General features: G+C 42.9%; 1 protein-coding gene across 1 annotated transcript in view; it reads right to left on the bottom strand.

The window, feature by feature from the left end:
- Nucleotides 1-15,636: 15,636 nt before the first annotated feature.
- Nucleotides 15,637-23,635, bottom strand: part of LOC133114811 (beta-1,4 N-acetylgalactosaminyltransferase 2-like) — a 59,714-nt gene continuing 51,715 nt past the window's right edge. Inside the window, exon 10 of the mRNA XM_061224468.1 lies at nt 15,637-17,790. Coding sequence (XP_061080452.1) covers nt 17,609-17,790 — 182 coding nt within the window. The 3' untranslated portion in view covers nt 15,637-17,608. The remainder of the gene's footprint in view (nt 17,791-23,635) is intronic.

Below are 23,635 nucleotides of genomic sequence, written 5' to 3'. Positions count from 1 at the left end.
AACAAGACAAACAATACATTGGTAACAAGAGGGAAATGGCAATCAGGTGTGGGGAAACAATCAGGAAGTGAAACACGAATAACGAAGTGAAAAAAGAATGAAAGGGAAGAGGTAACAATGAACAGAAACGCAAAGCACTTATAACGAAAAACAGAACCTGAGAGAACCATCCCTGCCTTATGGGCGACACCCGGTGCCTCTTGTGAACACAGCAGGAGATGACTTTGCTCGAGGTCAGGGCAGACAGGGGAGTGGTGACAGAACTGTAGTTCCTGATGAACCTCCGGTAGAAATTGGCATTGAAGCTCCTTGCGGTTGGTGGGAGGAGGCCAATTTGCTACCGCAGAGGTTTTTCTCCAGGTCAATTTTGATCTGCCCCCAGGAGTAAACAAAGCCGAGGAAGTGGTTGACATGTTCCTCAAGGGTGGCAGAGAACATGAGGAGGTTTATCAGGTTCTGGAACAATACTACATTCTATAATAAAAGTTTCCCAATTGGCCAGTTGGTGGTGCTATAGCGTTAATTAATTTTTTCAATTTAAATGTTAATAACTTGTGAACCATTTATCTTAGAAAGACAGGAGTAAGGTTATTATGCTGAACAAAATGGCTCTGCTGCCTCTTGACATCAAGTAATGTCAATAGCAGGCAGTGTTTTTTGTGTCATTTAGCTTGTATGTAATTCAAAAGCATACCTTGCTATCTCGATGGGCTACAACCAAACTATACCTGGTCCGTACTGCAATGTATTTGGAACTAGCATTATAGAGAAGTGGATTTTTTTTTACCTTTAGAGTGTTTTTGTTACCTCTGTTACCATAGCCACCCTGTCAGTTCATCTCACTTCATTCATTCGTTTCACCTGTTTCCCCACCTGATACCCATTACCTCTCGTTACCTTTGTTATTTAAACGCCTTTGTTTGTTCAGCCCAAAGCTACAAAATTGTAGGTTTCAAAAAAACAAGTTGCTAACCAAATCCTAACCGTAACCATTAGTAAATTAAAAAAGCAACAGACCCTCGATCACAATGAAAAGAAGTCTGATTTTTTTGTTTTTATCCTTTTCATTTAAAAATGTAACTTTCGAACCCAATTCACTTATTATTATGTTTATAGACAGGTTTATGCAGTTTTAAGCAGGTGGGTTTCATGTTGTGGCTGATTGGTGTATGTAACACACTATATTTACTCATTACGGGGTGAGGTTGGTGTGTGAGTGTGTGTACAGCGCTTTGGATAAAGGTGCTATATGTGGTCACACTAATGCAGTATTCTGCATGATATATGCAGGGGGAAAAATGCTGATTAAAATGTATCTTGCATTCCAAACAAGCAGATATTTTAAGGTTATCTGTGTCATATTAAAAGGTTGTAGAACCCCAAGCTAACCAAACGACGGAATTTAGCGAGGGCTGAAGGTATCAGCGTGCTCGTCCTTCTGGTGTTGCTGAAAGAATACTAATAGGGTTAAAAATTAGTGGCCCCTATGCAGACAGTCTAGATCAGCCAATAAACAAACCACGATACAAAGGCAGTAGTACTGTCTTGGCAAACTCCACAGAACAAATCCTGCACAAAAATAAATGAATAAATAGATAAAAAAAAGAAGAATGCCTCTAGAGAGGAGCTCAGCCATCTCAACATGGGTTCGCTCCCCCCAGTGGAGAAAAATATATTAGCAAAGTCAATTGCCTAAACAGCTGAAGGAAATTCACTAATCACCCAGCCCCTCACCTGAAACACTCAGCACCCATTTTGGTCTGCAGTTCCACAGAGAGAAATGAGTTGAACAAACACACTGGTGAAGGAAAGACCTGCAAAGAACAATGGTGCTAAATCAACTGTGCAAAGACCAGAGTGACTGACGGTGAGAATGGACTTCCTTATTTATTGTTTGGTGCAATTATTTGTTTGAAATATCCAATTCAGTTTAAGGCAATTGATTGTTTGATTCAAATTGTTGATGGGTTTATATATAATGTGTATATCCAACTCAGGATGGCAATTGATTGTTTGATTTAAAGTGTTTGATGGATTTCATTTAAATGTTTGACATCCAATTCATTCTTATGGTGAAGAAGCCAAGTGCTTAAAGGGGCAGTACATACTTAAAAAATGTATTCTTTACTTTTATACAATGTTTGTACAATAGTGTATATGTATTCTTTCATAACTGCCCATCTTGTGTTTTCCACCATTCCAAAGGTTTTTTACCTACTGCTGCTGCTGCTACTGCTGCAGCTACTGTTACTGCTACTTCAATCAATGAAAGTGACTCAACTCCAAAATAAAAGGAGAAAGAAATTTTCTGTCTGGTCATTGGAGTAAAGAGTAAAGTCCCAGTGTAACTCTGGTCAAGCCCAGTCAAGCCCTTTCAAGTTAGGGGAAAGCACAGAAAACTCTGCCTTCCGCTCTTTACTGGTCTGGGCTGACCCAGAATCTCCACAATAGGGCCAATAGATTCACCTTTGTTTATCTGACTCCATTTTAGAATAATAATTTAGATTAGTTATCCACATTTAGTGGATGTCTTATTTATAATTTTGACTTGATCGCTATAGGAATCCTGTACTGAGAAGAACTCGCTGAACAATCCTCTGCTGGTACCACCGTATGTCACATCGCGCGTTATGTGCACGTCTCACGAACTGACTAGATATCTGTAGTCATTACAGAGGTCGCAGGAATAGCTACTCTCGGGTATATCTGTTTACAGCCTAGGGACCCAAGCAGACCAACATAGCTACGGCTGTGCTCGACATGAATGAACTACCATGCGGAGGCGAGGGATTTACCAACATAGGTCTATGGGTGCTATACGCCGTGATACAGTAAGTGGAAATAATCATCCTCCCTAGACCAGTTTGAGGGGGTAAACCACGCATTCCCTGTGTAACATTAAGTGTCAGTAAGGAAAACCAAACAGATCAAGTTTTAACAATTTTATTTTACCAGGCAGGTTACATACATAATTACACACTAGTTTCAAATCAAAAAACATTACAATGGAAACCAAATTACGGAGTCTTAAAAGTCATACCTGGTAATAAAAGCTACATACGGGAGTCTGGCTACAGACACCCTGTACGTAGAAATTACGTGCACGGAGTGCACGGGAGGCTGATTGCATTCTCCCAGATTGCTTAGTTTGCTGTCCTTAAATCCAAAATCTGGCCTTTGATGTTAACCCTAAAAATGGGTCACCCATCTGTAATTTGGAGCCACGCCTCCCCAGGAAGCGCAGGGGGGTTGAGGCACATGGCTTTCACTGGGGCAGAGCTCCACACAGCTTCTCCTGGTTGGTTATGATGTACAGGGTTTGCTGTTGCAGAAATAAAACCATTGCACCAGTCGCACTGAAACAATCAGAATAATACCAAACATGAATATTATCTAAACTGACTTTGTCATGAAACATCCAATGCTGTACACATCATTTAGTGACTGAGTAAAAGAGGGAGAGAGCAATAAAGGGGGGTTCAGGAGAAGGTCAGGGCCTAACAGGCCGTGCCCTCTGAAACCTTCCTGTGCCGTAAAGGATGTTGCCCCGTCGTAACGAGTTTTACGGCTGGAGGCCTGAGTCTTCCCCCACAGGCTCCTGCCCGTATGGATGCGGAGATAGTGGGGGTTAATGATGCATGCTCCTGAGTTGTTATTATTAAATTACTTTACAGCCACATATTCCACAATACCAGAGGAAGCCAGCAAGCTGACCAGCCCTGAGTGATAATGCCAGATGTCGGCCTTACAAGGTGCTGATTTGAGAAGCTACATCAACTGTGACTGACCCTGTGGAAATAAATGCTGCCACACACACACACAGACTGACCCTGTGGAAATAACTGAATGTGTTTCTAAGCCGATCAGCTTTCGGTATCTAACATGTGTTGTAGTTAGTATCATAAGATTTACATGGTCCTGGGTAGCAAGTAATAGAAAGTGAAGTGCTTGCATCCCTTTCTTCTCTTATATTTTTGCGCTAGCTTAGTGACCTAGCATTTAGAAATGGTTTACTTTCTGAAAACACTAGATATCATCGGTCAGGGCAACCACTGTTTATATAGATATGATTGCATTACCTTCCGGTAACATTTTACATTTACATTTTAGTAATTTGGCAGACGCTTTTAATCCAAAGCGACTTACAAGTGCATAGGTTCTTCCACAAGTTAAAGCATCACATCCATAACTAGTAAAATAGACATGAAGTGCAGTAAAAAAATATTCAACGCAAAAATTATGTTTTAAGTGAGAGATAATGTCATAATGGTTGGAAAAAGATGAAAAAGACAGGACATTCACAGAGGCACCAAGAACATTATCTTGACCTATGCACTGACAACAACACAATATGCATTAAGACACATAATTGGTACATTTAAGTACATATAACATCAAAATACTTATCTAATTTATTTCTAGAAATTAATAATCTATTTGTTCGTTGATTCAAAGAGAATATTTTATTGAATCCTCAGCAGCTTGCCCAGTGGTACATGTTGTTTGAAGTAGACCACCATAGTTACAGTACCTGTAGCAGGTATTAATGCATTGTGTGTTGGAAGCCTTGTTAGTGCATAGGTGAAGGTAAAGTTCTCGGTGCTTCTGTAAATGTCTTTTTCGGCTTTTGCCAACTATTATGACATTATCTCTCACTTTAAACATAGTTCTTGGGTTGAACGTTATTATACACAACTTCTTTCTTTCTTTTTTCCCCCCTCCCTACTACTGTACTTTTTTATTTAGAAGTTTTTTTTTTCTGACGTGACCCAAGGGTTACTGTTAGTACAGAGTTTCACTGCCTTTTTGACAATTTCTGAGTCCTCACCCGAACGAATGTAGCCAGAAAGCCATTAATATCATCAATTACTTTGGGAAGTGAAGTTAAGTGAAATATGGTTAATTTCCAAATCCAGCAATTTTAACCTCAACACCCTCATTTAACGTTTGGCACTCTGAATACCAAACACAAGTGCATCAACTAAAATGCATTTATTTGATTTAATGTATTCATTATTATCAAAGATAGAAATCACCAATTTTTTTGACAGGCTGAGCAACCTGTTGGATCAACCTTTATCAAGATGTACAACTCACAAGCATTTACTCGACCCAGCTCCTGGTCCAAGCGATGGTTCTGTCCCGCCTGGACTACTGCAATTCCCTCTTGGCTGGCCTCCCAGCATCCGCCATCAGACCCCTCCAACTTATCCAGAATGCAGCAGCTCGTCTGGTCTTCAACCTTCCCAAATACTCACACGTCACCCCCCTGCTTACTTCCCTCCACTGGCTGCCTGTCATGGCTCGCATCAAATTCAAAACATTGGTGCTAGCCTTCCAAGCAGTTAAGGGGTCTTCCCCAGCTTATCTACAAAAAATCATCAGACCCTACACCCCTGCCAGACCTCTTCGTTCAGCCTCCACAGGCCGCTTGGCACCTCCCCCTCTCCGAACCTCCACCTCACGCTCACGACTGCTGTCTGTTCTGGCTCCACGGTGGTGGAACGAACTCCCCGTTGAGGTCAGAACTGTAGAATCTCTCCCCACCTTCAAACGCAAGCTGAAGACACACCTCTTCAAGCAGCACCTCTCCCCATCCCTCCCTACCTCCCTGTGAACCTTAATTGTTGTCTCTGTGACTTGCTTTGTGTATCGGTATTTTTTAGTTGGCTAGGTAAGCAGTGTTTTGATAGTTAACTTTGGTCACTTTTGCTCTGTTTGTTTGTCTCTTGTTTAAAAAATAATAATAATAAATAAAAAAATTGGCCCTCGTCCTTATCTTTGTTGTACAGGTAGCAGTTCAAATTGTACTTCCCTCTAGGGTCTTTCAGCGAACTTATCCCTGGTTATGGATATGCACTTTGTTGTACGTCGCTCCGGATAAGAGCGTCTGCCAAATGCCAATAATGTAATGTAATGAGTTACAACGCAAATCCACATCAAATCTAGAGACGTGGACCTACCTTAACCCTCCTATTATGTTAAGGGTCTATGACCGCTTTTATGTTTGGGGGCAAACCTGCACGTTACATCTAACTGTTAGGGAAAAATGGCCTTTTTAACATTTCAGAGGTGAGCATCGTCTGTTGAAACAGATCCCAGTTAAAACAACGATAGCAAAGAAATAACAGAAAGTGAGAACTTACTGGCTTTCTGATTTGAATCAGACATAGTAACACACTTATACACACTCTTCCAGAAGAGGGGGCTTTACCAAAACAAAAAAACATGAAGCTGTCTTCTGAATACCCCTTGTTGACCTTGCTGTAAGACCAGAATGTGCTAGCTACCCCCTTCCAGGAGTAGCAGACACATTAATGTCAAAGGCTGTCTGTCTCCTGGGAGAGAGACAGAGAAAGTCTCATAGTAAGCACTTAATTCAGAAAGTGGTCTAATACTAATAAGGATTCCAAATGTTATTAAAAGGTTATTTTTAACCACATAATTGTCTTCATGTTAACACACATTGTCAATGAAAATGACCATTACATCCCTTAACAGACAGATGCGACGCCAGCATTGTATTTGATCATATGACATTTTTCAAGACACATGACCGTTGAAATGCATTTTGATTCCCAAGCATTTCTATGGATTGTCTCCCACTTTGTGTGACGTCTTATTATTGTCTCCCAAATTACTAGCCTTTTATCTAGGGGCGACATGGCTCAGGCAGTAAGAGCAGTCGTCTGGCAGTCGGAGGGTTGCTGGTTTGATCCCGAAGTGTCCCTGAGTGTCCCTGAGCAAGACACCCAACCCCCAAGTGCTCCTGACGAGCTGGTCGGTGCCTTGCATGGCAGCCAACCACCGTTGGTGTGTGAGTGTGTGTATGAATGGGTGAATGAGAAGCATCAATTGTACAGGTCTTTGGATAAAGGCACTATATAAATGCCAACCATTTACCATTTTATCCATAAATATGAAAAATGTCATTTTAGAGGTACAGGAAGTGAAAGTCTGGCACCAGTATGGGAAAGTGCCACCAGAATCATCCACATACACAAAAAATCTGAGATAAAAATAAAAATGGTTCTATATTTTCTGACATTTTATATGCACTGCTTAAAAAAATTAAGGGAACACTTAAAGGACACATCAAATGTTGATGAATGATTGATTCAAGTTTAAAATCTGTACTGATGTACATTGTATAATTTGTTGAGAACAAAATGATGTAACAACAGTCAAAGGAAACGAAAATCATCAACCAACTGAGGGCTGGATTCAAAATCACAACAAAAATCTAAGTAAAAAATGTTAATCACAGGCTGATCCAACTTGCATGAATGTGACTCAGTAGTGTGTATGGCCCCGCATGCCTGCACGCACTCCCGACATGTCTGGGCATGCTCCTGATGAGTCGACGGACGGTGTCCTGGGGGATCTCCTCCCAGACCTGGATCAGGGCATCAGTGAGCTCCTGGACAGTCTGTGGCGGTACTTGGCGGCGTCGGATGCACTGATACATAACGTCCCATAGGTGCTCAATTGGATTTAGGTCAGGGGAACGTGAGAGCCAGTCAATGGCATCAGTGCCTTCCTCATCCAGGGGCGGCCTGTAGCGTAGTGGTTAAGGTAAAATGACTGGGACACGCAAGGTCTGTGGTTCGAATCCCCGGTGTGTCCACAATAAAATCCGCACAGCCGTTGGGCCCTTGAGCAAGGCCCTTAACCCTGCATTGCTCCAGGGGAGGATTGTCTCCTGCTTAGTCTAATCAACTGTACGTCGCTCTGGATAAGAGCGTCTGCTAAATACCAATAATGTAATGTAATGTAATGTAATGTAATGTAATGTAATGAACTGCCTACACACTCTGGCCACATGAGGCCGGGCATTGTCCTGCTCCAGGAGGAACCCAGGGCCCACTGCACCAGCGTAAGGTCTGACAATCGGTCTGAGGATTTAATCCCAGTATCTAACAGCTGTCAGGGTACCGTTGGCTATGACATGGAGGTCTGTGCATGGTTACTATTTAATCCCACCAAAATAGAAACAAATCATACAGTATCAAGATGAAAAAAAGGTTAACTGGGTTTTAATAAGCGGAGGGGGACTTCCCTTGGCCCATGCATATTGACCAATGAACGGAGGCTTTTAGGGAAATCAGTCCTCTCCAAGTGAGCATTATGGTGACATTGAATATTAAGGACTACTTTTGGGAGTGACAGCTATAGCTATAAATTAAATGTTTGTGACCACTATATAGATCAGCCAGTGATTACACCACATTATGAAGACAGCAGTGACACTCTGGCTTCTGCTAGTATGAGAGCATGAGAGGTGCTAGTGTGAGGTTTGCTCGGCCACCCCCATTAAGACAGACACACACACACACACACTCTAACACTCCAATTGACTGACACCCTTTTTACTCCATTTCTTATCTGCCAACCACTGTGAGGAGGCCATTTTAAGTTCCGTATGGCCAAATGGTGAATAAGGAATTAGTAGTTCCCTGAGAAGTTCATGCCCTCTGTATCCATTCCAGTCCATTCAGCTTGGCCCTGTTCATTCCCTAGTGATTGTGTGAGTAATCCATAACAAATGTGTGTGTGTGTGTGTGTGTGTGTGGGGGGGGGGGCGGGGGGGAGTGCATCTGGAGGGGGGGCAAAGGCTGCATCTGGATCATGGCAACTCCTCCTATAAGGTCAATGAGGACAGCTGAAAACTGTTTCTGTGTCCCAACATGAAACGTTTTATTGCGGCTAATTAACGGCTGACAGTAAAATAGCATAGAGATACGCACATGGAACAAGTTGCAATATAGGGCAGTAATGATTCTAATTCAAGTAGAGCCTTAAAGTGCAGACTGTCACCTTTAATTTGAGGGTATTTACATCCATATTCAGTGATGCATGTACTCATCCTTTTTTATACATAGTCCCCTCCATTTGAGGGGACCAAAAGTAATTGGATGGTTGACTTCTCAGCTGCTTGCGAATAGTCAGGTGTATTCCTGCCTCCTTAGTGCAGGTACAAGAAAGCATTCAGTATATTCTCATTCTTGTGTCAGGTTCTGTGTCTAGCTTCCCCGTACCTGTGCCCTGTTATTTTTCTGTCTAGTTTTGCTCTGCTCTGCTCTGTTCTGTTTTTGGATGTTTCTGGTTTGATCTCTGCCTGGTTTTTGTTTTTTGTTTTTGTACCTTTTCCTGTCTGTCTTCTTGGTCTTGAACTCTGCCTATTTTCCCAATAATTCTCTGCCTGTCCTGTATGTACCTATCTGCTTGGATTTTGACCATTGCCTGTTTTGGATCTGCCTCTTTGTCATTAAAGCCTGCCTGATTACGTTATCCCTGCGATTTGTTCCTCTGTCCCGAACCCTGATATTCTTGTATCTAGAATATATAAATATAGATTAAAAACGCACCTGCAATCAGGCTTATAATCAGCTATAGCTTGGAGGAGTGGCATCATAAGGAGTGTTTCATTCTGGAGATGGGTGCCAGATAAGGCTAGTGGTGACTGGTAGCACTGAGCATGCATCAACGGTGCCAGTGGGGTTAGCTATGTGTGGTACATGTACTAATACATTTTACTGCTTCTTTGTTACTTTTTCCTGCCAGTCCCCCACTCGGAGGCTGTGGACTGCTCTTCCCCCAATTTGACACGTCCTGGAGCTACAGATCCATCCCCCTACCATCTGAACTCCAGACTCTACATCCTGGAGCTACAGATCCATCCCCCTACCATCTGAACTCCAGACTCTACATCCTGGAGCTACAGATCCATCCCCCTACCATCTGAACTCCAGACTCTACATCCTGGAGCTACAGATCCATCCCCCTACCATCTGAACTCCAGACTCTACATCCTGGAGCTACAGATCCATCCCCCTACCATCTGAACTCCAGACTCTACATCCTGGAGCTACAGATCCATCCCCCTACCATCTGAACTCCAGACTCTACATCCTGGAGCTACACATCCATCCCCCTACCATCTGAACTCCAGACTCTACATCCTGGAGCTACAGATCCATCCCCCTACCATCTGAACTCCAGACTCTACATCCTGGAGCAACAGATCCATCCCCCTACCATCTGAACTCCAGACTGTACATCCCTCCACATTCATTTCTAGTTTATTAATAAGGTCAATACATCAAATTGTTACCATCTTAATTTATAGGTCTGCGGAGGATGGATACATCCCTATAGCCGGGCTCCTCCCAAACGGGTTTTCTCACCACTGTTGCACTGGGTGATAGAGTTTCCAGGTCATTCATTTGCGATCTTGTAAATAGATGGAGGTGCAAATCTATATTCAAGAATGAATTTCTTGTCTGTAATGTAGTCTAGAGGATTTTCTCTATCACAAAAAATTAGCTGAGGGACATTGAGGGTCCAATGGCTAAAAAAACTCAGCGATTTCTTAGTTTACTGAGAATTAAGGTGTTACAACTTGGTCTTAGGCAAGCTATACTGTACGACTATACAACCTTCATATGCTTCATTAACAGAAATTGAAAGTACTGGAAATAAAAACTTCCACCACCATTGCAAAATTATTAAGAAATAGAATATTTTGACAATTGGAAATTTCCTTTTCAAGGCCAACATCTGTTTGCTGCAAAAGATTTTTCATGGCCTTGCCCCAACCCCACCTTTTAGTAATTTGTAGCACATTGCAATACTCTCACAATGACAAAACGATCAGCAGGACAGCTTAATCAGGTAAAGCAGCCGAGTTGTGGAACTCATTGCTGACTATTGGAGACTGCAGTTGCAGTAGTTTTGAATCCCACATGAAAAAAAAGCTGAAGGAAAATCAATTGTACTTATTAGTTGATAATTAACATGATGTTTGTTGGCTTGCTGTTCGTATGAATTTGTGTACATGCACAAAAAGTGACACTAAAGTCTTAAGGAACTATATTATGTCATTCCAAAGAATAATACAGTTCTTGACATAAGCTTTATCTTTTCCTAAAATTTGTGAACACATTTGGAGGGATTTTCAACCATTCCTCCATGCAAAACCTTTCATAATCATTGATATCATTGGGATACTCCACTCTTCAGTTCAGATCACTGGTTTTTCATGGTTTTTCAGTCTGCAGACTGAGATGGCCATTGCAAATCCACAACTATTTCTGTGTGGATTTGCATATACAGTATGCTTGGAGCCATTGTTCTGCAGAACAATTTACCTATGACCAAGAGAGGCAACCAGATTTTCTGGTTCAGTACCAAGATTCCCTGGTACACTGGTGTGTTACACTGTGCTGTGAGTGTGTGTTACAATGTGCTGTGAGTGTGTGTGTTACACTGTGCTGTGAGTGTGTGTGTTACACTGTGCTGTGAGTGTGTGTGTGTGTGAGTGTGTGTTACACTGTACTGTGTGTGTGTTACACTGTGCTGTGAGTGTCTGTTACACTGTGCTGTGAGTGTGTGTGTTACACTGTGCTGTGAGTGTGTGTGTGTGTGTGTTACACTGTACTGTGTGTGTGTTACACTGTGCTGTGAGTGTCTGTTACACTGTTCTGTGAGTGTGTGTTACACTGTGCTGAGTGTGTGTTACACTGTACTGTGAGTGTGTTTTACACTGTGCTGTGAGTGTGTGTTATGCTGTGCTGTGAGTGTGTTTTACACTGTGCTGTGTGTGTGTTACAATGTGCTGTGAGTGTGTGTGTTACACTGTGCTGTGAGTGTGTGTGTTACACTGTGCTGTGAGTGTGTGCGTGTGTGTGTGTGTGTGTGTTACACTGTACTGTGTGTGTGTTACACTGTGCTGTGAGTGTCTGTTACACTGTGCTGTGAGTGTGTGTGTGTGTGTGTGTGTGTGTTACACTGTACTGTGTGTGTGTTACACTGTGCTGTGAGTGTCTGTTACACTGTTCTGTGAGTGTGTGTTACACTGTGCTGAGTGTGTGTTACACTGTACTGTGAGTGTGTTTTACACTGTGCTGTGAGTGTGTGTTATGCTGTGCTGTGTGTGTGTTACAATGTGCTGTGAGTGTGTGTGTTACACTGTGCTGTGAGTGTGTGTGTTACACTGTGCTGTGAGTGTGTGTGTGTGTGTGTGTGTGTGTGTTACACTGTACTGTGTGTGTGTTACACTGTGCTGTGAGTGTCTGTTACACTGTGCTGTGAGTGTGTGTGTGTGTGTGTGTGTGTTACACTGTACTGTGTGTGTGTTACACTGTGCTGTGAGTGTCTGTTACACTGTTCTGTGAGTGTGTGTTACACTGTGCTGAGTGTGTGTTACACTGTACTGTGAGTGCGTTTTACACTGTGCTGTGAGTGTGTGTTACACTGTGCTGTGAGTGTGTGTTACACTGTGCTGTGTGTGTGTTACAATGTGCTGTGAGTGTGTGTGTTACACTGTACTGTGAGTGTGTGTGTTACACTGTGCTGTGAGTGTGTTACGCTGTGCTGAATGTGTGTTATGCTGTACTGTGAGTGCGTTATGCTGTGCTGTGACTGTGTTACACTGTGCTGTAAGTGTGTGTGTTACGCTGTGCTGTGTGTGTTACGCTGTGCTGTGAGTGTGTTATGCTGTGCTGTGAGTGTGTTACACTGTGCTGTGTGTGTGTTACACTGTGCTGTGTGTGTGTGTGTGTGACACTGTGCTGTTTGTGTGTGTGTGTGTTACACTTGTGTTATGCTGTGCTGTGAGGCTGTTATGCTGTGCTGTGTGTGTTACACGGTACTGCGAGTGTGTGTGTTACACTGTGCTGTGAGTGTCTGTTAGACAGTACTGAGTGTGTTTGTTAAGCTGTGCAGTGAGTGTGTGTTACACTGTGCTGTGAGTATGTGTAATGCTGTGCCGTGACTGTGTTACGCTGTGCTGTGAGTGTGTGTGTTACACTGTGCTGTGAGTGTGTTAAACTGTACTGTGCTGTGAGTGCGTGTGTTACACTGTGCTATAAGTGTGTATTTTACATTGTGCTATGAGTGTGTATTTTACACTGTGCTATGAGTGTGTATGTTACACTGTGCTTTTAGTGTGTGATACACTGTGCTGTGAGTGTGTGTTACAATGTGATGTGTGTTACACTGTGCTGTGAGTGTGTCTGTTACACTGTGCTGAGTGTGTGTTACACTGCAGTGAGTGTGTGTGTTATGCTTTGCAGTGAGTGGGTGTGTTACACTGTGCTGTGAGTATGTGTAATGCTGTGCCGTGACTGTGTTACACTGTGCTGTGAGTGTATGTTACGCTGTGCTGTGAGTGTGTGTGTTACACTGCGCTGTGAGTGTGTTACACTGTACTGTGCTGTGAGTGTGTGTGTGTTACGCTGTACTGTGAGTGTGTTACACTGTGCTGTGTGTCTTACACTGTGCTGTGAGTATGTGTAATGCTGTGCTGTGAGTGTGTTATGCTGTGATGTGAGTGTGTGTGTTAAACGGTACTGCAAGTGTGTTACACTGTGCTGTGAATGTTACACTGTACTGTGAGTGTGTCTTGCATTGTGCTGTGTGTATGTTACACTGTGCTGTGAGTGTTTGTTACACTGTGCTGTGAGTGTTTGTTACACTGTGCTGTGAGTGTGTGTGTTACACTGTGCTGAGTGTTTTAAACTGTACTGTGCTGTGAGTGCGTGTGTTACACTGTGCTATGAGTGTGTATTTTACACTGTGCTTTCAGTGTGTGATACACTGTGCTGTGAGTGTGTGTGTTACAATGTGATGTGTGTTACACTGTGCTGAGTGTGTGTTACACTGTGCAGTGAGTGTGTGTTACACTGTGCTGAGTGTGTTACACTGTGCAGTGAGTGTGTGTTACACTTTGCAGTGAGTGTGTGTTACGCCTTGCAGTGAGTGTGTGTTACACTGTGTTGAGTATGTGTTTCACTGTGCTGTGAGTGTGTGTGTGTGTGTGTGTGTGTGTGTTACACTGTGCAGTGAGTGTGTGTTACGCTTTGAAGTGAGTGTGTCTGTTACACTGTGCTGAGTGTGTGTTACACTGTGGTGTGAGTGTGTGTTACGCTGTTCTGTGTGTGTTACACTGTGCTCTGAGTATGTGTAATGCTGTGCCATGACTGTGTTACGCTGTGCTGTGAGTGTGTGTTACACTGTGCTATGAGTGTGTATTTAACACTGTGCTATGAGTGTGTATGTCACACTGTGCTTTCAGTGTGTGTTAAACTGTACTGTGTGTGTTACACTGTGCTGTGAGTGTGTGTGTGTGTGTGTTACACTGTGCTGTGTGTGTTACACTGTGCTGAGTGTGTGTTACACTGTGCTGTGAGTATGTGTTATGCTGTGCTGTGACTGTGTTACACTGTGCTATGAGTGTGTGTTACACTGTGCTGTGAGTGTGTGTGTTACACTGTGCTGTGTGTGTTACACTGTACTGTGAGTGTGTGTGTTATACTGTGCTGTGAGTGTGTGTGTTACACTGTGCTGTGTGTGTGTGTTACACTGTGCTGTGAGTGTGTCTTACATTGTGCTGTGTGTATGTTACACTGTGCCGTGAGTGTGTGTTATGCTTTGCAGTGAGTGTGTGTGTTACTGTGCTGTGAGTGTCTTACATTGTGCTGTGTGTTTGTTACACTGTGCAGTGAGTGTGTTACACTGTGCTGTGAGTGTGTCTTACATTGTGCTGTGCGTTTTACACTGTGCTGTGAGTGTGTGTTACACTGTGCTGTGAGTGTTTGTTACACTGTACTGTGCTGTGAGTGTGTGTGTGTTACACTGTGCTGTGAGTGTGTCTTACATTGTGCTGTGTGTATGTTACACTGTGCCGTGAGTGTGTGTTATGCTTTGCAGTGAGTGTGTGTGTTACTGTGCTGTGAGTGTCTTACATTGTGCTGTGTGTTTGTTACACTGTGCAGTGAGTGTGTGTTACACTGTGCTGTGAGTGTTTGTTACACTGTACTGTGCTGTGTGTGTGTGTTACACTGTGCTGTGAGTGTGTCTTACATTGTGCTGTGTGTATGTTACACTGTGCCGTGAGTGTGTGTTATGCTTTGCAGTGAGTGTGTGTGTTACTGTGCTGTGAGTGTCTTACATTGTGCTGTGCGTTTTACACTGTGCTGTGAGTGCATGTGTTACACTGTGCTATGAGTGTATATGTTACACTGTGCTTTCAGTGTGTGATACACTGTGCTGTGAGTGTGTGTGTGTTACACTGTGCTGTGAGTGTGTTATGCTGTGCTGAGTGTGTGTTACAATGTACTGTGAGTGTGTTACGCTGTGCTGTGAGTTTGTTACACTGTGCTGTGAGTGTGTGTGTTACATTGTGCTGTGAGTGTATGTTACGCTGTGCTGTGTGTGTGTTATGCTTTGCAGTGAGTGTGTATTACCCTGTGCTGTGAGTGTTTGTTACACTGTGCTGTGTGTTACACTGTGCTGTGTTTGTTACACTGTGCTGTATGTGTGCTATGCTTTGCTGTGAGTGGATGTTACACTGTGCTGTTAGTGTGTGTGTTACTCTGTGCTGTGAATGTGTGTTACACTGTGTTGTGAGTGTGTCTTACACTGTGCTTTGAGTGTGTGTGTTACACTGTGTTGTGAGTGTGTGTGTTATACTGTGCTGTGAGTATGTGTGCTACACTGTACTGTACTGTGAGTGTCTGTGTTACACTGTGCTTTGAGTGTGTGTGTTATGCCGTGCTGTGGTATCAAAGAGCAACAAGATAAAACAAAATTCATGAAATATCTATCGGTGACAAATTGCAGCAATACTTACTGTAAGGAGCTAAAAATCTTTATATTTATTCAAAGCAAACATCAAAAGTTCATTTGTTCTATTTTAAACAAGTGGTCGTCATTACAATTGAATTATTCCTGCTAATAAAAACAAAATACAAATATAATTTGATTAAAAGTATTCAATTCAAACTCGAAGCGAGCCAATTGTAGTCTGCAGTCACAAAAAGGCAAAAAGACAATCCTGCCACAGTGTTTAATTCAGACCTTCCATGCTACATTGTGCACATTCCCTAGTGCCATGGAATGACTGAAATTAAACCGGGAATTTTCAGAAGGACGCTGGGATCCGCCATTGCTTCGGCTCTGTAAGCCGTAGTCTTTGTGATAAAGTATTTTGCAACTGCAGGGAGTCAGGGTGTCAGTAAAATGTCTCCATACAAGAGATGATATCAATTGCTGACCTGAGGGTCCCAGGTGAATGCCCCACCCCCCTTACCGGCCCACCAAATAGAGCAGCCAGACGCAGCCACTGGGTTTTCCCAGGACGTTTCTTCCCTGAGAAGTCACCGAGCCAAGCTCCCTGACTGGAGAAAGTGAGTGCACTCAGTTAAAAGCGCAGCTCAGTAAAAGTGGGAGGCAGGTCATATAGCGATAGCGGTCTGGACAGGACTAGGAACAGAGGTTCACATCCAAGCTGTGCTTTTGGGCAAGGTGCTTACAATGACCATGTCCGTTAAATATTCATCAGCATAAACTCATTGCATATTATAAAAATGTGACTAAGGATGTGCTAAATTCCTGAAATGTACCATGGCCATGATCTTTCTCTCAAAAGATTTTCTGAAGATGCATTGCACTGATTGTCACTGTAGCCCTTGCAATCAGATTAACATGTACTGAGCAGTCTCCCTCCACAGAATTCATTTGAGGAATCTGCTATCATTGCTATTTTTGAAAAATCAGAACAGGAGGGCTAGTTAAGTTTGGAAGTTACCCTCCAGGCAAAGCATGCATCCATCATCGTTTGGGAACACAGGAGTCCTGCATTCGCACTGGGACACCATCAGGCAGGCAGCGAATGAGGTCAGTTAAAGGCCCACACACATCATTTTTGTGTTTTTGAGCTTTTCATATGATTCTGGAACTTTCGATTTGTGTTCCAGAATGATCCAAGTAAAACAATTACAATTCTGTCCATTTTAGGGTCCAACTACAATTTTTCTGAGCTGTAAAATGATTTCCCATGTGACATGACGTATGTTTTTGCATAATTATCATATGATGTTGCTCAATGTTAAAGCAGAGAGCTGAACACAGGAGGTGGAGAGGTGGGGGGCATTGGGCTGTTTTCAGAAAAACCTACGTCATTTGTCTTGGTTAGTGTTTTAGATACTAAAATCACTAAAAACAGTGGCACTTGGGCAACATCGCCTTTATTTCAATGAATCAGGCTGCCAAAACTGAAAGGTACTGGATACGGAACTGATGTGCCTGGAGCAGCGCTGTGTAGATGGGGAACCACAATGTATAAAAGAACAATAAGAAGGACCAGAGTGGTGGTCTCATTATGTGATTAAAGGCATAGTGCAAATGAAGCACACACACATTTCACAGGTCCATATACAACATATCAAAATAAAGATTTTGAACAAGAGGTATCACGTTTCCCATGACTGTGGTCCAATCCCTGAGCAATCCCACCAGTGAAAACTATGCACACATCGCATGTGCTGTTATAAAATATACCTGATTAAAACCCCTCCTAACCTACGGCCTACCCACAGGCATAACAAATCTCTCAAACGCTCTGCCGGTTGCACAATACATGCCTGCAAAACAATATACTGCCAGCAAACACATTAAAATAATAATAATCAAAAAATGAATTGTATTTTGAGTAGAGAGGCCGGAAGTTTGGGGCCAGTAAATAATGCAGTTTTTTTCAAGATGTGATGCAAATGTACACATATCCATGAACAAAACAAGGCTGTAAAAGCCCTCTGAGCCCATTTCAGTACTTGACACACTTCAGCCGATTCTTGAAGAAGTGAAGTGCTAGCTTGCTGTCGGTGTCGCTTTTTGGTGGCAGTCGGTATTTGTAATACTCAGCATTGCCTCTTTTAGGCTGGTGCCCAACTGTCAGTTCAGGGCAACTTGCCACCAGCAATTCCCCCAACCCGTCCATGAAGAATTCTGCGGAACAGAGAAAAGGAGAATAAATAAAAGAGACATGGGTGTTTTTATGGGCGTGAAATGACTGAGAAAAGAAACACATTGGGACTGTTGAAGACCGTTGGCAACAATAAAACACTCGTACTGGTATTCAATAATATCTACATATGGGTTGTTCAACATAAGACACGCACCGAAATTATTTTTATACAATACCATAACTGTTCCCAAACTTAGAATCCCCCACAACAATAAGCTGCTAAATGCTGCAAACCAAATACTTTTCTCAGACACACAGACAGTATATCCAACACAAAAACTAAGTTTATATCTACCAATTGTGTCTTGTTGCTTTCTAGTAATTAATGCTCTGTAAAAGAAATTAAAAGCGGTAATCACTGCCAAATTACATAAGTACATAGTGTATATCTGAAATAATGGTAGCAGCCACGAAAATCGATGTTCAGACAGCTTTACAATACGAGAGAACATCACAGCAGAGAAGATTTGTACATGTCTAGTAGAATTATTGATTTGATTGATTTTACTTTTAAATTGTATTAGTTTCTATTGTAAAATGTATAGCGCTATTTTCAATGCATTTCCTACCATATTGTACTGCTTCTACTGATTTTTCTTAACAGGGAACTCTAATCAACAACCAAATAGATTATTTTCAGAGGAACGCAGGAGTTGATCAATTTCTAGAAATCAATTAGGTAAGTATTAAGTTGCTATATGTACTTAAAACGTACCAATTATGTGTCTTGCTACTTTCTAGTAATTAATGCTCTGAAGAAGAAAAAGGTATGACAATGAAAACAATATAGTCATAGAGGAATATCAAAATCCATTTGTTTCAGTCAGTATATATCTCCATATCTTAATTTGAAATATACACATGTATTTCTAAATGTTAAACATTTAAATAGGTCTTAATATCAAAATCAATGGAAAAATGTCCCATTCTGGCTAACAACACACACCTACACACACACAAACACATTAGAGTTACCTAACTGTGGTCAATATCCTATTCTGGTTAGCAACACACACACGCGCGCACACACACACACAAGTTCTCTAATTGGGGTAGGTATCCCATTCTGGCTAACAACACACACACACACACACACACACACACACACACACACACACACACACACACACACACACACACACACACACACACACACACACACACACACACACACACTAGAGTTACCTAATTGGGGTAGAGATCCTATTCTGGCTAGCAGCTGTAGGGTCCTCGCACAGGCCACTAAATAACGTAGGGATTTTACTCTCTACGAAACCAGGGCGCCAATTAATGTAGTGTAGCAGTATAATTGCAAAAAGTAATCAGTCTCATAATTACTGTTATCAGAAATATCAAACCACAAATTAATTAATAATTCAAATAACCAACATCAATGATTAAACATACCGATAACCTGAAGGTTGGAAGTTATTTGAAAGACTGCTTTAACTCGCCTCTCATATCTGTGTGATGCCAAAAAATATATTTATTAAACAAACGTACAAACACAGTGTTATGTTCCTGAGTTCTGTCTATTAGTTTATCATTATTTATTATCGTTATTCCTGTAAAATGATTTTTTTCATGTCTAGTGTCTGTTTACATTCATTTGTCTTTGCACTTGTCTTCCCCTATAATGTCTGAGTCTGAATGATTACAAGCCCGAGTCACTCCCCTGTCTGCGTGCTCCACTATTCGGGTGTTTACGGTAGTTCCGGGGTTCAACCTTCCTTGCAATCTTGCATTCCTTAATTCCGGCTTCTTTCACGAGTTAATGTTGTGAAGCACTATTCTTACTAACTACCAATTTAGATATTGTACAGTACCACTCATATTAATACACTTACTGTCTGTCTAACAAACTAACAGTCACTTACTTTGGGTAGTTTAGATTTAATCACATAACCAACTTACTAACACATCTCCAGTTTCAATTCTGTTCTGTAACTCCACCTCCTTATTCTATCAGTAATTACTTGCTTAATTTCAGCAAAGTATTCGCACTTGTCTCTCTTATCTCTACATCTCCTGGTTCTCTGCAATTGTCTATTCTCTAGTCCGGAGCCATTTGTATTACATGTGTCTTTGTGAATGATGTCCTGGAGAGGCGCGCAAAGCTGGGGTGTTTCCGTGGGCTGCGCGTTATCGTCTGGTGTGGTCGGTTCTGAAAAATGTCTGCTGGTCCGTTTTCCGTGTGGAAAAGTTTGTTGTTGTAGTTTGTTGGTGGTAGCGGTTTGCATACACCAGTTTCCACTCACTATAGGCCACTAAGTTACCGCAAGGTAGTGCGCTGTGCAGAATTCAGCCTCTGTCCGAGTGAATTCGATGAGGTGAAGAGAAGGGCTAAAGGGAGTGTCCAAAAAGAGGGGTGCATCAAAAGAAGAGAAGAGCGTGCCATGCTCTTATACTGGGAAAGTTTATTACTCCCGCCATTACGAGATTGGCTGAACCAAACTAGACGTCATGCGGGGTGGACATCGCGGAATTGTCCTGTGGGATTGTGGGAAATGTGGTCTCTACACAGCACACACACACACACACACACACACTAGAGTTAGCTAAATGGGGTAGATATCCCATTCTGGCTAGCAGCACACATACACACTGGAGCTACCTAACTGGGGTAGATATCCCGTTCTGACGAGCAGCACACACACCCACACACACACACAGACTAGAGTTAGCTAACTGGGGTAGATATCCCATTCTGGCTAGCAGCACACACACACACTGGAGCTACCTAACTGGGGTAGATATCCCGTTCTGACGAGCAGCACACACACCCACACACACACACAGACTAGAGTTAGCTAACTGGGGTAGATATCCCATTCTGGCTAGCAGCACCCATTACCATACTCTTGATCTGGTCTTAACTTATGATACAGAAATAGGAAATATAGCAGTCATGGCTAAAAATCCTGCGTTGTCAGATCATTATTTAATTACATTCCACCTTTCACATGTCTGTCATGTGTCACCAGATTCTACTTTCTACTTTAGCCATGAGGTTTTCTCCAGGACTGCAAATTCTTTTATTTATAAGATCCCAGGCTCATTAGTACAATGTGGGGATTTTCTTGGCTCCAGTCAAAATGGGTAGAGAAATTCAAGCATTAACTCACCAACAACTTAAATTATGTACTTTGCAGAACCCTGGATAATTAGCACCTTGGTACAATGACCACGCTCATGCTCTCAAGCAAGCTTCACGCCAACTTGAGCGCAAATGCCATTCTACCAAATTGCAGGCATTCCTCCATGCCTGGAAAGACAGCCTGCTAACCTATAAACATACCCTCTCCACAGCACGTTCTTCATATTTCCTACCTTAATATAAACAATCCCTGGCACCTGTTTAACACTGTTGCCTGACTGACTAAGAATCATGTTGATCTCTGTGTTTCAATATCATTTAGTAGCAATGACTTTATGAATTTCTTTGATGACAAAAATATAAAAATCAGGCACAAGATTCTTCTACAACCCCTCATATAGGGTCTACCCTTCCATCCACTCAACACATGTATGCAGACAGGTGAGCTATCTGAACTCTGCTCCAATATATCTCATCGTGTTTAATACCATAGTTCAATCTTCAAAATCTTGTCTTCTACTACCAGTGATTGGATCACCACTCTGACAAATTGTCCATGCTTCTTTAGCATCTGGACACATACTACAGACTACAGACACCTTGTTAAGAAGCCAAACTTAGATGTGAAAGCCCTGTAGTTAGAAAATTATATTGCAAACCCCCCGTTCCTTTCTAAAATACTGGAAAATCCATTTCAAAACAACTTTGTTCATTTCTGCACCCCAATCATACATTGTAAATTCAATCTGGTTTTAGACCCGGCGGTCTGTAGCGTAGTGGCTAAGGTATATGACTGGGACCCGCAAGGTCGTTGGGCCCTTGAGGAAGGCCCTTAACCCTGCATCGCTCCAGGGGAGGATTGTCTCCTGCTTAGTCTAATCAACTGTACATCGCTCTAGATAAGAGTGTCTGCCAAATGCCATTAATGTAATGTAATGTAATGTAATGTAGACCCTTCCACAGCACTGATACAGCCCTGGTCAATGTACTCAATGACCTACTCCTTGCTTCCAGCAGTGGCTACTACTTTTTAAGTGCAGCATTCAACACTGTTGGATAGACTTGAAATCTTGTAGGCCTCTGTGGACAGGCTCTGCCTTGGTTTAGATCATACCTATCAGACCAATATCAATTTGGGTATTTTAGCAATGACTCCTCTTGTGAATCTGGGGTTAGATATGAGTACCACAAGGATCTGTGCTTGGGCCCTTGCCCTTCGCTCTATATGCTTCACCTGGTACAAGTTATTCCAAAATATGGCATTAACTTCCACTGCTATGAAGATGACACCCAGTTGTATCTATAACTCAAACATGATGAAGTTGTCCAGCTGCCAAAGATGGAGGCTTGTCTTATAGACATTATTGTCAACTCCTCCCCGTCTTCCAGCTGTTTTCCAGCATCCTTCAAGAGGGCCCACATCACTCCATTGCTAAAAAATCCCTCCATCATCCTGAACTACCGCCCGGTATCTCTTCTTCCTTTTCTTTCTAAAACCATAGAACGAGCTGCTTCTACTCAACTTTCTTCTTTCTTTTCTAACAACAACCTGCTAGACCCCCATCAGTCTGGCTTCAGATCGGGCCACTCAACAGAGACCGCGCTCCTCTCCGTCAGTGAGTCACTTCATGCCGCATAAGCAGCTCTGTCCTCATTCTTCTAGATCTCTCTGCTGATCTCTCTGCTGCCTTTGACACTGTGGATCACTCCTTCCTCCTGTCCGCCCTGTCAGCAACGGGCATCTGTGGCACAGCCCTGGACTGGATTGAGTCCTACCTCTTTGGTCGCTCCTTCCAGGTTGCCTGGGCTGGTATGGTATCGACATCTCGGCCCCTTGCCACAGGAGTTCCCCAGGGCTCAGTCCTAGGCCCGCTTCTTTTTTCTCTTTACACTCATTCCCTTGGCCCTGTGATCACTGCACATGGGCTATCCTACCACTGCTATGCGGATGATACCCAACTCTTCATCTCGTTCCCACCATCTGATACACATGTTTCTGCCCGTATCTCTCCTTGCCTGAGTGACATCCAGAGCTGGATAGATAACCACTATCTAAAGCTCAACCCAGGCAAGACTGAAATGATATTCATCCCTGCTAACACCTCTCCCCACCTGGATCTCTCCATTTCCCTCGGGGATACCACACTCATGCCATCACCCAGTGCAAGGAACCTCGGCGTGGTGATGGACAGCAGACTGTCCCTTTCCGAGAACATTGCGGCGGTGACCCGGTCATGCAGGTTCTTCCTATACAACATACGGAGAATCCGCCCCTTTCTCACCCCCTACTCGACCCAGCTCCTGGTCCAAGCGATGGTTTTGTCCTGCCTGGACGACTGCAATTCCCTCTTGGCTGGCCTCCCAGTGTCCGTCATCAGACCCCTCCAACTTATCCAGAATGCAGCAGCTCGTCTGGTCTTCAACCTTCCCAAATACTCACACATCACCCCCCTGCTTACTTCCCTCCACTGGCTGCCTGTCATGGCTCGCATCAAATTCAAAACATTGGTGCTAGCCTTCCAAGCAGTTAAGGGGTCTTCCCCAGCTTACCTACAAAAAATCATCAGACCCTACACCCCTGCCAGACCTCTTCGTTCAGCCTCCACAGGCCGCTTGGCACCTCCCCCTCTCCGAACCTACACCTCACGCTCACGACTACTGTCTGTTCTGGCTCCACGGTGGTGGAGCGAACTCCCCGTTGAGGTCAGAACTGTACAATCTCTCCCCCA

The sequence above is a fragment of the Conger conger genome, chromosome 16, assembly GCF_963514075.1.
Source record: "Conger conger chromosome 16, fConCon1.1, whole genome shotgun sequence".
Classification (NCBI taxonomy): domain Eukaryota; kingdom Metazoa; phylum Chordata; class Actinopteri; order Anguilliformes; family Congridae; genus Conger; species Conger conger.
The sequence above is the reverse complement of the archived record's forward strand: the minus strand, read 5'-3'. Positions and strand labels throughout refer to the sequence as shown.